The following is a 17,526-nucleotide window of genomic DNA, read 5'->3' as shown; positions in this document are numbered from 1 at the left end:
TTCATGTTTAAAAGAAGAAAACGAAGGCGTCAGTAGAAAGAAATAATACCAGAGGGGAATTAGGAGATTTTTAAGATACAATGCCTCTGGAGAGTGAAGGAGTGAGGCAAGACCACTGAGCTATATAATACACTGGAGTGCTGATTTTGCCGAAAAACTGAAGTCACTGGCCGCCATCTTGCTACTCCCTACTCTCACAGAATCCCATAGGATTTTGTTGCAACAACAAGCAGTTTTCTTGCTGAGTGAAAACGTTTCACAGGTAATTCTACAGTCAGTGGATGTACTAACACTATCAACTACTAGGAAATTAGGTGCTGAAATATTTTACATGTTATTCATATTAAATATATATATGTATATATAAGTATGTGTATATGTATATATGTATATATATATGTATACACATATGTAAATATATGTTTTTGTATATTGTTATTTATATATTTATAAATGTTAAACATATATATTTAAATGAATAAAATGCAAAATATTTCAGCACATGACTTTCTCAGTACTTGATATTTTTAGAACATAACATAAAACTATATGGCATTTGACATTTTAAAAGTCTTAAGCCCCCCCTGAACATGAGAAAATCCTCGTTATTCGATGCTGCATCGCACATATTCCCTAGTTATTGAGGGAAAATAGGGAGTACCAATATGGCGGCTGGTGGCTTCAAAGTGACTCGTTCAAACAGACGGTGATTAGCACTCCAGTGTATTATATAGCTCAGTGGGTAAGACGGTCTTGCGCATGCGCACTTATTCAAAAAGGGACTTCCGGAAAAATCGGCGACCTTTTAAACATGCCCCTACTTGTCCTCATATGCAAAAAACAGAAGAAGCATGAAATGCATAACAACAATCTACTAAGTCACATTTGGTCATTATACAGCAGCTCTGTTCTACATAAAATAAATGACTGTTGGCAGAGCTGCATTTCAGGAAAGCCAGTTCACAAACAAAACATTCTGAAATTAGGTAGTATTGTTGCCAAACAAGGCAGGGTTTATGGAAATGAAAAAGAAATTCCCTGAAGATGACTGAGATGTCAACTAACATGTCAGTAGCTCATATGCGTCAGTGCTGGGGAAAAAGTTAGGCAAACAGTAAGAAAAGAAGAGTTTTCTGTTACCATTTAGATCTCCCAGCAGCCATGTTGTTGTCTCACCTGGTAGGAATCCTGTCCTTTCATTTGGGATGGAGATGAAGGAGTCAACAATAGCTGCCCTGCGCTGTAGCAGGGTGGATATCATCTCCAGGCCTTCTGGTCCAAGCAGTTCAAACAGCTGAGGCAAAGCAGAGATAGAAGGGGCGTTACGCTCTGTAGTGACACACATCAAGACATGTAAACACATCCAATGGTGACCAACATCCAGCACAGTGCTTCTGCCAAGGCTGAACACCTGGTAATTACCATCCGCCTGGTACAGAATATGCTCCACCGCTTAGCCTCCCAAACATGGCCACCTGGCACTTAGAGACTAACAGAAAAACAACAACAAACCCTGCACATGGCTGCAGCCCAAATCTGAATGCTTAGCAAAGAAACTGTGCATCTAATTAAAAAACTGTTTATGTGAATGTGCAGGATGTATAGCTTCCATCTAGAAAATTTTTCTTTGAGTTGGTTTCAGAACTAATACAGTTTTTTATATATCAAGCCCACACAACAGAAAGTGATGAACATACTTTTGTATCAGTTATGTCATAGTTTTTTTTTTGGACAGGAGCTGTTTAACAAATCTCAATGTTGAAATCACATTTATTTAAAAGATTTTTCAAGGAGTTAGGTTTAAAAAAAATGCATTTACTGTTCTTGGAAAACAGTAAATTGACTTGAGCCTTATTAAAATAACAAAGTTCGTATTTAATTCAGAATAATATGTACAAAACTAACAAAATAGTAAATTTAGGGCCATTTCACAAAACAATCTGAACTGGAAATGTATTAAATATTCATAAATCAAAAGAAAATCTAAAATAAAAACTAGTTTTAGATAATCAGACATAAAATAATCAGACAGACATAAAATAAATGTGTTGCCTTTGTTGCTCGACTATACTGCTTCCTATTGCTAAACACATGAAAAGTCTGCTTGTACACAACCCAACACACCTCCCAGCTCCTCGTGCAGTCTACGGTCATCCACCACTCTGACAAATGCAACACCCTCATAACTACTCTCCCAGCCTGTGCTGTCAATCCTCTGCAGATGGTCCAGAACACAGAGCCACGTCTGGTCTTCAATCAACCTAAAAGATCAGTCATCTGTTTATCGAGCTCCACTAACTACCCCTAACCTCAACCACCCACATTAAATTCAAACCACTGATCTTAGCCTACAAACTGCTTCATGGAACAGTTCCCAGATACTCAAACCCTCTCGCCAAGGTTTGTGTCACAACTTGATCAATTCAGTCGTGACATAAATCTTATAGCTCCAGTTGCTTGGGCTATCCTGGGCTATCTCGGCAGTTATGCTGGTATAGGCACAGGCTGTTGGAGGACATAAAGACCACTTTCTTTCACTCTACAATGTTCTCCTACCACTCCTCCTCATTTCTGCATCATTTGTTGTCATTTCAACTTTTAACTTTATGTTCTCTATTTTTCTTCTGTCCATAGTAGCTAAATCTGACCTGCCGTTCTGTTTATCTGTGACACAGTCCTGGCGGGAGCATCTGCTGAGCTGCAGCTGTCAACAACTTCATGTCTCCTATAGATCATACCGTCGGCCCTCTCATGGACATAGCTGTTGGCTAAGCTTTTACTACAACTAACTATGTGCTCTCTTTCATCCTCTTGACCTGAGAACTGGCTCAGAGCTTATTTGCTTAGCTGTTTCTCTCCTGTGTTTCACTGGTTCCATCAGTGAAGACACTGATGGAACCAATACTGCCATTATCATTTGACTATTCTCTAGATCAGCGGTTCTGTGTTCTTCTGTCTATGCTCTGTCTTCTCTAAGCCAGTCAGTCGTGGCAAATGGTCGTTCACACTGAGCCTGGTTCTGCTGGAGGTTTCTTCACATTAAAAGGGAGATTTCCTCTCCACTGTTACTACATGTATGCTCTGTATGAGGAATTGCTGCAAAGTCAACAACAGCGAGTGACTGTCCACTGTAGCTACATGCTCATCCAGGAAGCGTGAATGCTGCAAGTCATTGACAAATTCAATCAGCTAGGTTTCCTTAGCATGATACTGTACTGGCATGTATTACCGAATCATCATTGAGCTAACATCATCTGTATCATGGATGCAACAACATAACCCAATTTAAATGGTTTATTTTGAAAAAAAAAAAAAAAAGGTTTAATTTCCTGCCTTCTGCCGGCTCTGGTTGGTTTGCTGACACACCTGTGCAGACATACACACTGTGAAGCGCTGCTGAGCTGCTGCATGTCTCCCGTCTGTGATCCACAGCAGTTTGCTAATGGTACATTTAAAGACGGCTTGGAAAATCATTATGTAAATAGTGGATTAAATGGTTGAAGCAGCTGAAAAGGTAGGGGTACAATGGGCACAGATTTGAAAAGTAGGGGGGACATGTCCCACCCGTACGTCTGTTATGCCCATGCTTAGTAAAGTAACTTGACATGAGGTGTTGTGAATTGGCGCAATATAAATACACTGAATTGAAGTGCCAGATAGCAATACCTAGACCCAGCTTAAGACACTCCAGACTTTTTGTGCCAGGGTACCCCAATTGCTGCTCCTCTTTCTGCCACCTTCACTCACACTGAATTTTAAAACCACGGCCACCATACGCCAGTGGGTTCAGGCTTTAAAAGGGGCAGAAGTATGCATCAGACTGGAGACATTACAAAGTCAAGAATTAAAAGTTATTGTTTCTTACTATTTCATTGTTTTGTGATTATTTGATATTAGTATGGAAAAAGAATGGGAAATTCCATAGACCTACTTACAACTACAAATATTTTTTCCCCCTGTAACCTCTTTAATTGGTTCTAATATGTGGCTGTCTCTCTGTTTTACTTGCGCTTAAGTGTGTTGTTGGGTATGTGGAATTGAGACCAGTGATATGGCCTACCCTGCTCAAAGGACTTTTTTTTTTCCTTTTTTCTATGAAGTCTGCCCTCGGAGTAGACTGATTAGCTAATGCTCCCCCAGGGCTTACTTTACCTTCAGATAGATCCTGGCCAGTGGACATCCTACAGGCCAGTCCATTTCTAAAGCATCACCTGTGCAATAACTCCACATCTGCAAGGCTGCAGGTCAGGAGTGAAAATATAAGTGTCCTCTGCCACATTTTTATTCAGCTTCACCTTCTCAATTTTTCAGCTGGTATATGAAAAAGTCCATAGTATTATTGGAATATAGTCCCCCAGCAGGCAGGGCAGGACCACCTTGAGATCACCTCCAAAGGAAAATATCCACTTTTATCACACTTTATTTTCCTAGTAATTAACTCCGCAAATACAAAACTAAGACTTTTCAAATAAAATACTGAGATTTATTTGTTTTTATAACCTCTTGTTCAATAGTAGCTATTTGCAGCCAGCGGTACATCATAAATTACTTGTTTGTTGAGAGTCAGGGTTTTAAATGTCTGTATTTATAATCTCATTTTGTTAGACAACTGCTGGTTTATTTATTTCTTACTTATTATTTGTTTCTTCGGTGCTTGCCAGACCCAGATAAACACCAACGTTGTTAAACTACATGTCTGAGATCACTGATATCTCAGACATCACTGCATCATTAACTGACAGAACTACAGCTTTGGACCACAACTGGATACAAGGTGGATCCAAGCTTAGCTTCATGCTATAAGCCTCCGATGTAATAGCAAATCAGGCTATTTGATTGGTCCAACCAAATTCTTTTGATCACGATCACCTGATTTCTGAATTCAACTGCCTTTAATCAAGTATCTTTATTATCATGTGTTACCATTATGAAATTTTGGTGAGACACTGGCTCAGAATGCGCATAGATTACAAAAAAAACAGGCACAAGACAATGTTTTCACCCTTGTTTCTTGTTGAAAGCTTGGAGTGGTGATAACACGAACAAAAACACGAGGACAAACATATTGAGCAGACAGCCTCGGCCAGCTGCACCTTCCTGCGCTGACGCCATGAATTACTTTTACAACACAGCTGTGGTAACAGCAGTCAATTTAAAACCAATGTCATTTCAAGCTACTTTACAACACAGACTGATCCAGCTCATATACAAAAATATAAATTCAAAACAATCTAATAGAGTCCTATAATATAGACGATTTCAACAAAAAAAAATCTGAGGTTGCACCAGTGCAACCAGCCAAGGAAACTATTTCCTATAAATTGCGACCCAACAGTTTGGGGTTAGCTGTATCTGTAAAATAATTCCCTGAATTTGATTTATACACAGCTTCAATCACTTATTCATCTCCCTCACTGGGTACGTCTCTGATAACTGTCATTGTGGTCAAATCTGTTTTAAGCAATGTGGATTAAGGCAATATATCAAAATTCATAAAGTAATTAATAAAGTTCATTTGTAGTTTCAAACATATTTTATGACTTTAATCACACTTTTGTTTCGCCAATAGTGTCTCGTTCCTACAGCCTGGATCACAATGCATGAATAAATATGTAAATTAGGTGATTCCGCCACCGAGTGACTTTTAGCAACCTCTGGGACAGCCAATAGAAACTTTCCTTGCTGAGAAGTTGGCAACAGTGAGCCCAAATTACCGCACTTCTTCCAAATGTTGCCAACTCATCGCTATATTTAGCGACTTTTCAGACCTCTCTAGCAACTCTTTTTCAAAAAAGCGACTAGCAAAAAATCTAGCGACTTTTCTGGTGTTACTGGTGAGTGTCTTACGTGAAAGCACGTATTGTTCCTACTCTTGTCCTCCAGCGGCAGGTGCTGCCGTGGGGCACCTCCCCCGTCCCAACCACATTCTCCCGCTCCAGCAGGAGTCCCTCTCAGCGCTGCAGTCAGAGCCACAGCATGTTTACCCTCAGCGTCCAGAGTGCAAAAGAACCGCGCATGCGCCGGGATTGACGGCACAGGTTGATCACGCAGTGCCGCCCCTGTACATCCGATATGGACTGAAACTGTCTTGTGAGGCTTGTTACGAGCACCAGCTGCCTGATCATGTTTAGCAGTTTTTTGGCACATCAGCTGCTTACTCATTTAAGTCAGCTCCCTCAGTTGTTGAACCTGCCATAGAGAGCCTTCACCAACATGCCGATGACCCACTCTTTCTGTGAGCAAGCACAGCCTGTGTGTGTGGAGGGAAATCTTATTAGTTTAAAAATAATAATAATTACCATTATTTGCTCAAATTGCCAATGATTCTTTGTAGTCTTTTTTTGGTCCATTTAGATTGTTAATGTTAATGTAATATAAACAATCTTATGGTTCAATTAATGTTCATGTTTTACCATGACATGTAAGCTCCTTAGTGGACCACAAGGGAAAAAAGAAAAAGTTGAAAAAAAAAAAAAAAAAAAATTATAACTCCACCATAGTGTCTCTTTATGGTTCATTTTGCCGGTCCCAAGCCCGGGTAAAGGAGAAGGGTTAGTATTGTAATGAAGTAAACATTAATGGGCAGAAAATAGTAACTCTATATATTCTGAGTGTTTTTACTCACTTCTCTCTCTCTAACGACGTTATTTCTCCCACAGCGTCAATAACATGCACATCACATCATATGGCAGATTAGGCAAATTAGGCGATGACATCATTCAGCGACTTCTAGTACAGCCAATAGCTACTTTCCTTACTGAGGAGTTGGCAACACTGCTTCTTCCAGCAGTAGTGCACAGACACTTCTCTCCTCTCCGTGCAGCTGCTCACTTGAGCCAAGCAATGAGCTGCTACTGGGAGTCTTAACGTCTGCTAGCATGTGAAGAACAACGTATGACCCTATTTAAAGACAGATAAAAACAAGAGCGTTGTTCAGAGAACCTTTCATAGGCAGACAGACAAGAAAAACAAAAAGCTGAACGGTGATACATGCTACGCTAGCATGTAGCTAGACAGTTGCTGCGTCTCAATTCGCAGGCTGCATCCTTCGAAGGACCCAGCCTACACAGCCTTAGGAGGACCCAACCTTCAGAGGATGCTCCGGAGGATCCTCAGCCGTTTGTAAATGGGACGGTCTAGCCTTTGGAGCACTTCCTGGTTGCAACACGACGTCATCACGTCTACCCCAAGCCCAGGAAAAACAGCGCCAGACAAAAACCGACAGGATAAACGACACAAAAAAATGGATATGGAAATTTTTATTTTATATTTTTAATTTACTTGTTATTGGAGTAGGACAGTCGGCTTAGAGAGCTTCGGCGGCAGCAAAACCGGCGACGAATTTTTCTCAGGTTGGGAGAGCGCAGTGGAGAGGTAACATTTACCTGCTATTATTTTCACCCACAGGGGCCTGCTAATGATCATAATATACCAGTTATTAAACAAACGCTTGTCAGCAGATTGACGAATATGTTTAAATATAAAAAAAAAATATTTATTTGTAAGACTAAGCTTATGTTTGTAACTTTAGTAATTTGAATTGAATAGTTAAATGTGTACAAACCCTGTAAATAACTGACTTAAATCACTACTTTCACTATCAATAAAAAAGCGCGCAAAGCACCTCGGGAAATCTTAAGGCAAGCGAGGCCACCAAGGATGGTAGAGGTGCATCCTCAGAATTCGGGGAAAAGGAGGACGCATTCAAAGGCTGCATTTTAAGCATCCTCAGAATTTTTGCCAAATGGGACAGCCTCCGCGCATCGTTGTGACGTAACCGGCCTTAAACTGCGTACTTCGAAGGATGCAGCCTGCGAATTGAGACACAGCTAGTGAGGTTGTAAACCTCCCGGACAACATAAGCTAACATTAGCTGTTAGCAGCTATCATCAGCTTAAGGGACAGCCCAATGGCCATCTGAGCTACACAGTGCTCCACCACGCAAAGCTACACTCTGATGCGGCAACCTCCCTGACTACAACCACGGCCAGGCTTAGCAAGTTTTCTGGGTAAAACCCTTAACAAAAAGCATTTTTTTTAATTCTCTCTAGCTCATTATTCTACCATTCAACAAAAAAGTATTTTTGGAAATGTTAACCTATGTAAATCAGTGAGAACATAAAGATCATACGTAGGGCTGTCATAGACGTATTATGGTAATCAATTATTCTATTGATTATTCTGATGATTAATCGGATAAAACATTGACAATGTACAGATTTTCCACATAATTACTTAAGTTCATTTTATGAGTAATAGAAATAAATAAGAAATGCAAATTAGCAAATAATGCAATTCGTTAAATCTGCAGCTAAAACGTTTTAAGATCAGAATGTTAAAAGTTCAGCCCTTTCTGGTTGACTTATCAATACCAAGCCGCTGCCTCTGTAGTGAAAATGCTCATAAACCACAAAAAATGCGTAAAGTTTAACTTGCATATTGCATTGTGGTCGTTATTTTTTTTTAAGATAAAATAGCATAATTCTATTCATATAAAACAGAATCCTTCTCGAGTACTTCTGGCCTTAGTTAAACTTTTTTTAGTCTACAAATAGACAACAAAATAATTACACATTCATCAAAAAGTTAAACAGCTAATTTAAATTCAGGCATAATAAATACTGCCTTTTTTTAAACTATTGTTAACTATGTTTAATAGAATAGAAATACCTTTACTGGCTGATGACAGTGGCAAAAAACTCAGAGACCAGACTTGCCCACAAAATTAATTAATATGAAAAAATATCAATTTAAAGTTAAACTGTACAGCAGAAGAGGAAGAAAAATACTGTGTAATTATTAACAGATAATAAGGCATATTCAGATAAAATTAGTTAAAATTGAAGAAAAATCTGTAGTTGATTTACAGAACAATGTAATGATTTAGTCAAACTTTTTTGTAGCACAAATTAACAAAAAACTGCAAATATATCCACAAAACAGAACCAAACTCTCCTCTAAATTGACAGCTGTGATATCTCTCTGCAGGTTTTTAGTGGAACCTGCTCTTATTTTCATTCTGCAGTGAAGGAGCTTTGCTTTGTTGTCCCCAACATCAAATGCTTTGTTTTCGCCTGTCTTTCATAGTTAATTTTAAAGAACAACCTAACAAACTAACCCTTTACTCACAGCTGCACTCCCTGCACTCCTCTCTGATTTCACATAATGGTATAGCCCTCATGCGATTGGCCGTTTGGCTGCAATGTTGCCCAATCAAAACAAGCTCAGGCGAGAGCGGAAAGGTGGGGGCTGAGCAGCGATTAGAAGCGCTAATCTTTGGCAGCTGGAAGCTCAGACAATACCAGACAGATCGCTGTGCGGTTTTCGTTTCTAATACAGTTAAAGTGTTATTGCACCTTTATAACTTTAGGTCTCTTTCTCTACGCTGCTTTCTGTCTCCATAGCGGATAACCCACTGATCTCAATTTATTCACAGGATATCCGAAACCTGAAGTCACTTGCCACCATCTTGTTGCTTCCTACTCTCACGGAGTCACGCCATAAACATGCCGACGTGTGTAGTTAGTTGCAATATTATTAAAGGCAGAAATGTGTGTGTGCGTGTGCATACACACGTTGTGTATGTAATGTATAGACATACATGTACACTTGAGTGTGTATTGCAGTACGTGAATCTTGTAATAGTATTTGCATTTTCTACAATGAGAACATACATTAACCATGAGTGCTCACTTATTATTGGGAGTTTCCATGAGAATTTTTGGACATTGAAGTATTATAGTGCATTTCTCGTTGTTACTATGAGCAGAAAGCAAAATATGAATTTGATGTTGCCTGTTATTTTGCTAATTTATGTGACATTGCTAGTGTAGAAACTGAAGCTCTGTGGAGTGATTAAATTGGTTCATTAATTTAGCTCTATTGTAAATCTATGTCAGATTTGAAGGCTAATGCACAGACAACATAAAAGTATATGGCATCATGCATGCAATTTGTAAATAGAAAAATACTATAGCATTAAGAGACATGTACTTGTAATTCACTCTTTATGTAAAATCTTGAAATTATATGTAATATGTAATTATCACAAAAATGTAATCAATACATGTATTTTACATGTACATCATCAATTTAGCACTTTTGGCACATCATCAGATAGTGTGTGTGTGTGTGTGTGTGTGTGTGTGTGTGTGTGTGTGTGTGTAATATTCTTAATATCTAAGTACAGTATTATCATGCTCCATTAACACACTAATTTTGTTGTCATGGATTTGTATAATATGTTATATTACATGATTTATAGACTTCATAGAGTTTATACTGAATATGCAATGTGATGTGCCTATTTTTAACCATAAACTACAGTTATCTTCTGATGCTTTAAAACAGCAACTGTGTGTCAAAGTGATGAATTTATCTTTATTTTAAAAGTCTTAAGCCCCCTGAAAATGAGACAATCATCGTTGTTTGATGCTGTAGCGCACGTATTGTTTACATTCCGATTGGTCATAACTAGGACGTACCAATATGGCGGCTGGTGACTGCATAGCAACGTGTACTACCAACAGCCAATCGGATGTCCAGTAAATAAATAGAGATCTGTGGGATAACCACACTTGGCAGCCATGTACTATGGAGGACCAAGTCTTCCATATTTAAAAATAAATACAGAAATAAATAAATGCTCAATAAATAAATAAGCATACAATTAATTGCCACCAAATTAATAAATGTAGGTAGAAATTAAATTATACAGTGAGACATAAATGTATATTTCCCTTTTAATTAGCTTTTTTATTTATTCGCCTTTGTAATAATTACCTTATTTATTTATTGTGCGTTATAATCTTCAACTTTATTTATTAATTACTTTTTTTAAGTATTTATTTATTTGCATGTTAGAATATTTTTGTCTGTTTTAATTTCCAATATTGTATTTTTTTACCCTATATATTTCTGTGATGGCATTTATTTCTGCTTGTAGGTTTTACATTTCTGCCTGTCCTTTTTACATTTCTGTATGCATTTCTGCCTCATTATGCAAATGAGGAGGGCTGTGTCTTAACGGCTCAACTTCTGCCCATTGGTTGGTTAGCATTTCACTGCGTCGGTCAGATCTACATGGCTTTTCCCCGCACTAAAGCATTGTTTAGTAATGTCAAAGGCAGACGTTTAGTGGCTTTTCCAGATCAATAACTCATTGGCGGATGATTTATTCTACAAAACAGACACCTCTCCGCAACCACAGCAAGGCAGACAGTGAGCTACAACCATAGTTTACTCAAAACGAGTCTCCCATCGCGCTGGGTGAATTACATTGGGCCCTATGCAGAGCTCGCTTGATAAGAAAATATTGGAGTTGATTATAAAAGGCACAATATGAACTATCAGATTCACATCCAGGCAATAAAAACACTACAGATTATCATTATTCTGTCCATGTTGGTCTAATTTGTGAATAAGGCGGAGTTTCATCAAGCCGGTCCAACATTTTCCCCTCAGCTGCAACACTTGGGGTTCACGCTGCGTCTTTACACAGGATCCAGCACCGTGGTGAAGTTGGTTTGAAGTTGGATATTGGACATTCAAGCTCCGCGGAGTCAGCGGGATCTAGCTCACGGTTGAGCTGATTAAGGGACTCCGATTTCGGCCAGCGTCTCTCAGCTGCTCCCTCCTCCCACACGCGGTGGTGCACTTAGAGACCGTCAAAAAACATTTGAACCAAGCACTCTTGAGAAACAAAACTCAATAAATTCCGTATCTTGTGACCACCTATGACAAAACTAATATAAAATCATGCCACTAAATAACATCTGTAAGGCACACTTGTTTTTTTTCCATTTTAAGCTATTTTCAATTTTTAAGATTTTTTCAAAGATAAAAGTTGGCTGAAGTAGTAGAACAATTTCACATAGAATTTGAGTGAGTGGGTCACATAACCTGGAAACTATTGAAGAAATATCAATTATTTTCATTATAAAAAATCTTTAAAAATAAACAAAGGCTTACAATGGAATAAAAACGAGTGTGCTTCATCAGGCTAATGTAGTAGAACAATTTCACAAAGAATTTGAATCAGTGGGTCACATGACCTGGAAGCTATTGAAGAAAAGTCCCAATTTTTTTCTTTAAAAATATTTTAAAAATCAAAAATAGCTTAAAATTGAATAAAAACAAGTGTGCCTTACAGATTTTATCTATTGGCATCAATTTATATTAGTTTCATCTTAAATGGTCACATGATAAGGAATTTATTGATTTTTGTTTATCAAGAGTGCTTGGTTCAAAGATTTTTTGACGGTCCCTAAATGCACCACCATGTGAGAAGAAGGGAGCAGCTGAGAGACGCTGGCCGAAATTGGAGTCCTTCAACCGGATTAACCATGAGCAAGATCCAGCTGACTCCGCGGAGCATGAATGTCCAATATCCAACTTCAAACCAACTTCACCGCGGTTGATCCAGCTACTGGATTTTACCCTCATGCGCTGCGCTCAAGGGATAAACAGTGGGGAAAATGCATAAATAAAGATTGTAAAGGACTCCTTTAGAGCAGGGGTGTCAAACTCATTTTGGTTGAGGGGCCGCATACAGCTTAATCTGATCTCAAGAGGGCCACACGAGTGGCAAGATTAAATAGAACTAATAAATGTGGACTTGTTGTTGATTTTTATATTAAATTAATTTCACTTTTACACAATATATTATGAATAACCTCGGCGTTTTTAAGAAAAGTATGTGCAATTTCAACAATACTTTTACTCAGTTAAACATTTACTTAAGTGCATTATGCATAAGAACTGATCACAGTGATTGTACAATGTTGAATAACATTTATTCACATTTTTTAGAACTTAAAAACACTGTTCTACATGACAAAATACATCAAACAGATAAAAATTAAGAAATTATTTAAATTTTTCCACACCTGAAGCTTAATCTGCTAATTAAAACACAGCGCCCCTCATGGACAATATAGGAACTGCAGATTTTCAATTAAACGAAGTACATGTTTTTTTTCAATAATTGTTTTATCATTCTCTTCCTTTTATCTCCTCTTTCTTTCACCTTTTGTTTTTTTCTTCTTGTTCTTCCTTTCCTCTCCTACTTTCCCATTGTAATGTCCATATCATTTGAGATATTACCCGCAAAAATCATAATAAAACTTCACATTCATAAATCAAGCGGAGCACTATGGCAAAAGCCGTACTGCTCCACTTGTGAAAGTCAAATCTGATGAGCTCTTTTTGGCATTAAGACAACAATTATTATTGCCACATTGCCAGACAGGACACTGGAGAAAAAAAAAAAATATTTTTTTTTTTTAATAATGATAATGCATTTAGCCCCCGGGCCGGACTAAATTGTTCGGCGGGCCGGATCCGGCCCGCGGGCCGTATGTTTGACACCCCTGCTTTAGAGGGAAGAGAAGGAATAATCGATCTGAGCTGAAGCCCCTGATTTTACACGTTTCTTAAAAAGTCCGCACCTAAATTACAATGTAATTTTGTGCACCTGAATTGAAGCGCAAGGCAGCAGCCCACCGAAGCACCACTGGAACTGTGTTGTTAAATACAAAAGGGCATGAAACACAGCTACTGACTCTCCTATTTGATTTTAATTGGGACATTTGATTTTATTTGGTACGAGTGGAAGGACATTAAGTGATTCACGTTTTGAAGGCTGGCCGCTGATAAGCCCCTGGCTCCGAGGGAAGGCAGGAGAGAGGAGCAGACACAGCGCACGTAGTTAAAAGAATGCAGGATAAATAAGAACGAAACTTATAAAAACAGACTAATTAGCATTTTAGAATGCATCTGGTTAGCAGAACTGTTTTCTGATTCAGCATGCAGCCATGGCTGGTTCTGAATGAAGGCTTTATCTGGGAGCCGCTCAAAAAAAAAATCATGACTCTGATCGCTCTTTCTGCTGCTCTGTTACCTGCAGCACAAATAAGATGTGAAAGAAGCTGAACCAGCTCCGCAGAAGGCGGGTCTAGACTGAGCACTGGATGGACAGAACTGTGAACGGATCATTCGCAGCCCAGATGGGCTTCGTTATTTTTATGTTATTTTTTATTTATTTGGCACAAAGATTTGCTCGCCATGTGGCAGCTAGCCCTCTAAAATTCACTCGCCAAACGGGAAATTTACTCGCATTTGGCATCTGGCGAGTGTTAATTTCGGACCCTGCGTACAGCGTTCTATTTCTTCCAGTCTATTAGCAGCTTCCCTTAAGAGGTTGGACACCGAACGTCTGCCTGCTGAGTTTGACATTACTAAACAATGCTTTAGTGCGGGGAAAAGCCATGTAGATTTGACCGATGCAGTAAAATGCTAACCAACCGATGGGCAGAAGTTGAGCCCTTAAGACACATATATAGGGTAAAAAAAATACAAAGGAAGAATAAAACAGACAAAAATATTCTAACATGCACATAAATAAATACTTAAAAAAATAAGTAATTAATAAATAAAGTTGAAGATTATAACGGACAATAAATAAATAAGGTAATTATTACAAAGGTGAATAAACAAAGAAGCTAATTAAAAGAGATATATACATTTATGTCTCATTGTATAATTTAATTTCTACCTACATTTATTAATTTGGTGGCAATTAATTGTATGCTTATTTATTTATTGAGCATTTATTTATTTATGTATTTATTTTGAAATATGGAAGACTTGGTCCTCCATACATGTACAAGCAGGTTAGGCTATCATTAGCGTTGGCCACCTGGGGTCCGTTCTTCGTACGTCGCTAACTCAGTTAGCTGGATTTCATTGTTGACGATTTGGCATGATCTTGGATCATTTGGTTCTTCGAAAGACTTCCTGCACTTGTTGTCATAGCAACATGTGCGCCAGCTTAAGCCTGCTCGATGTAAACAAGATTAGATCACGGCTGTATAAGCGGAGGAGATGGGAAGTCTGCCGTAGCCATGTCCATTTTTACGACTGCAACCTGTTGCGGAAGGTGCAAGAATAATTTGCAGAGTTTTTCGAATTAATCGCGTATTGCGCAATAGACAGGATCCTTTAGAGCATCGCGACAGTGTAATTGTAGAGAGATTTTTCTTGGTGGCTGTTATAAACAGACAAACACATCATTTAACAGTGGCTTTTAAAGAGGAAAAAGTGATGTTGGAGCCATAAATATAAAATATTTAAGTTATTTGTATGATAGTTTGCTTTTTATTTTTATCATATTCATTAAGAAGATTTGTTCGGGCCATTTTATTGTGAAGTTTAGTTTACTTTGAAAGGCTTGCTTCCTGTCGAGCCGTATATTGTATTAGAAAAAACTATGGATGGATTATCTAGACACGGAGCAATACAGTTTTACCGTGTAAACTGTGGATGACTTGGAAAAAGAAGATTTTCGTTTTTTATGGATAAAGATTTTTTTTGTTAAAATTCCCAGTTTGCACGTTAGTTCCCGTCTCTAAAGAATGACACTGAAATCTGGATCACTTGACATAACAAGTGCCTTTTTAAAATAAAGTGTAATAATTAAAGGCTACCATTTTGTAGAATATTCTTGTATTTCACTTTTACTTGTTCCTTCTAGTGGGTCCTGTGGAGGCTCTGATATAAAAGAACAAAGTAAATATGAGATAATTAAAATGCAAAAATTCATACTGTAGAAAGTGATAGAAACATCTATCATGGACAGTATTTACGCATTAATTTGTCTGCTGCTTTTTGCCAGCCCTCTCTCTCCTGGCTTTAACAGATTTTGAGGTGTTTTAATTAATGACTCAAATTCGGCATAACCTTCCATTAAAAGCTCTTATTCTGCTTGGGAGAAAAACTGTGGGCGTTCTTTGGCCATGCTGAACAGCAGCGCTGCTGATCATTGTTACTACTATCGATACATTTCCCCTTTTAAACAAACGCATGAACGCACAGTTGTCTCAGATAACTCAATCCAGCCATACTAATCGTAAACAACAGGTGTGTTCGAAGAACCCAATTAGCCGGATCAGGATTAGCCGGATGAAATCATCTTGGATGTGTCATTTGATCTTGGATGTTTTAAGCAACGTACGAAGAACGGACCCCTGGGCAGAACACAGTGCACTGAATAAATAAACAATGCAACGAAGCTTTGAGGCAGATAAATTTGCCTCGATGAAATTTATGAATCGAGGTCCTCGAATCATTCAATGAATTATCTGATTTTAGTTACGTAAAAGAAAATTTATTTTACCATCAGTGTATGAGCTTGTTATTTTCAATTTAGGTCTTTTGGATACTATGCAAGCAAAAATACATACATCTGGTCAGGTGGCTTGTAATCCTTCAGTGAAAACAAAATAGAAAAAATTAATTTTTACCTTTATTAAAAAAAATTGTTTTTAAAAAGAGAAAATCAAATGCTGTATGTAGCCTAATGGCTCTCCACTTTGCTGCTCCCTTGTGGAGCTCTGTGACTACCATAAAATGTCAGCTTCCCAGGGATACCAATGAGAAATAATAAGGACCAAGTTCTTTTATTGTCAGCTTTAATGGCACTGAGTGCAAAGCCTTTTAACTTTACTGTTGACTTTGGAGTCACACAGAGGTAGACGCATAGAGAGCCTGCAGGTGCCCTCCCACTCGTTCTCACACACACATTCACACTGCATTCTACATCTAAAGATGTCAGTGGGAGAGTTCACTCCCAAATGTCAACTACGTGAGGAACATTGGAACCAACTGTAACCAGCTTAAGTTGTACAGTTCAGGCAATGTGGTTGAAAAAGATAAAAACCTAGGAGAGAAGAGGAATAAAAGAATGAAAAAAAAGAAAAAAACTGTATGACAAAAGAAACAAAATTCATAATTAATAAAGAACCACCAATGTCCAATAGATGCGTATCATAAACTTAGTGAGCAAAACTTTGCAAACGTCTTTTTTAACCAGGCTCTGTCAAATTACAGTGAGTCCAAACTATACAGCATATAGAAAGCAACACTCCTAAGGGACTGACAATGTGGTTTGGAAGAAGGTATGGTGTTAGAGCAGGATAGAAATGTATTTGCACGCAATGCAAGCTGTAATCAAAGCTCAAAGCAGGCACACTGCCATGTACTCGAATTTAAAACATCCCTAAAGCAAACTCAACTCAGTTCTTTCTGCCTTTTAAGGGAATAGTTACCAACATGAAAATAACAGCCATTATTTTCAGTAATAAAACTGTTTTTGTTGATTCATGGAACTAATGCTTTATAAATGACACAAAGTCACTCCAAAGTCAGAGGAGGGAAATGGAGAGCTCCTTGTTTTCTAACTTAGAACATGTAAACACCTGGTTGTGGATGCACTCTCTATATATTGCTCTCATTCCACTTAACTCACTCCAGGTATAGGTAAATGGAAAAAGAACGGCTGTTCTATGGACACATTTCTTTTAACCCTGTGAATGCCGTGGAAATAGAGGAGAGGAAATAATGGCCAGAGAAAATTACTCTTCTTTTTCCAGTAAAGATTTGTGCAGTTAAATGTGCCAGATAAAGGTACATTACATCTCGGCGTACATATGGCAAGGGGATGTAATCTCTGCTGAACAATTTATGTGA

General features: G+C 38.2%; 1 protein-coding gene across 2 annotated transcripts in view; it reads right to left on the bottom strand.

Moving 5' to 3' along the window:
- Positions 1 to 17,526, bottom strand: part of LOC118558187 (activating signal cointegrator 1 complex subunit 3-like) — a 92,405-nt gene that overhangs the window by 37,097 nt on the left and 37,782 nt on the right. Inside the window, exon 5 of one of the 2 annotated variants that reach the window (XM_036128650.1) lies at positions 1,141 to 1,294. In XM_036128650.1, the coding sequence (XP_035984543.1) occupies positions 1,141 to 1,294 (154 nt within the window). The remainder of the gene's footprint in view (positions 1 to 1,140; positions 1,295 to 17,526) is intronic. The other variant, XM_036128661.1, reaches the window with a different exon arrangement.

This window comes from Fundulus heteroclitus, chromosome 3, assembly GCF_011125445.2.
Source record: "Fundulus heteroclitus isolate FHET01 chromosome 3, MU-UCD_Fhet_4.1, whole genome shotgun sequence".
Classification (NCBI taxonomy): domain Eukaryota; kingdom Metazoa; phylum Chordata; class Actinopteri; order Cyprinodontiformes; family Fundulidae; genus Fundulus; species Fundulus heteroclitus.
The sequence above is the reverse complement of the archived record's forward strand: the minus strand, read 5'-3'. Positions and strand labels throughout refer to the sequence as shown.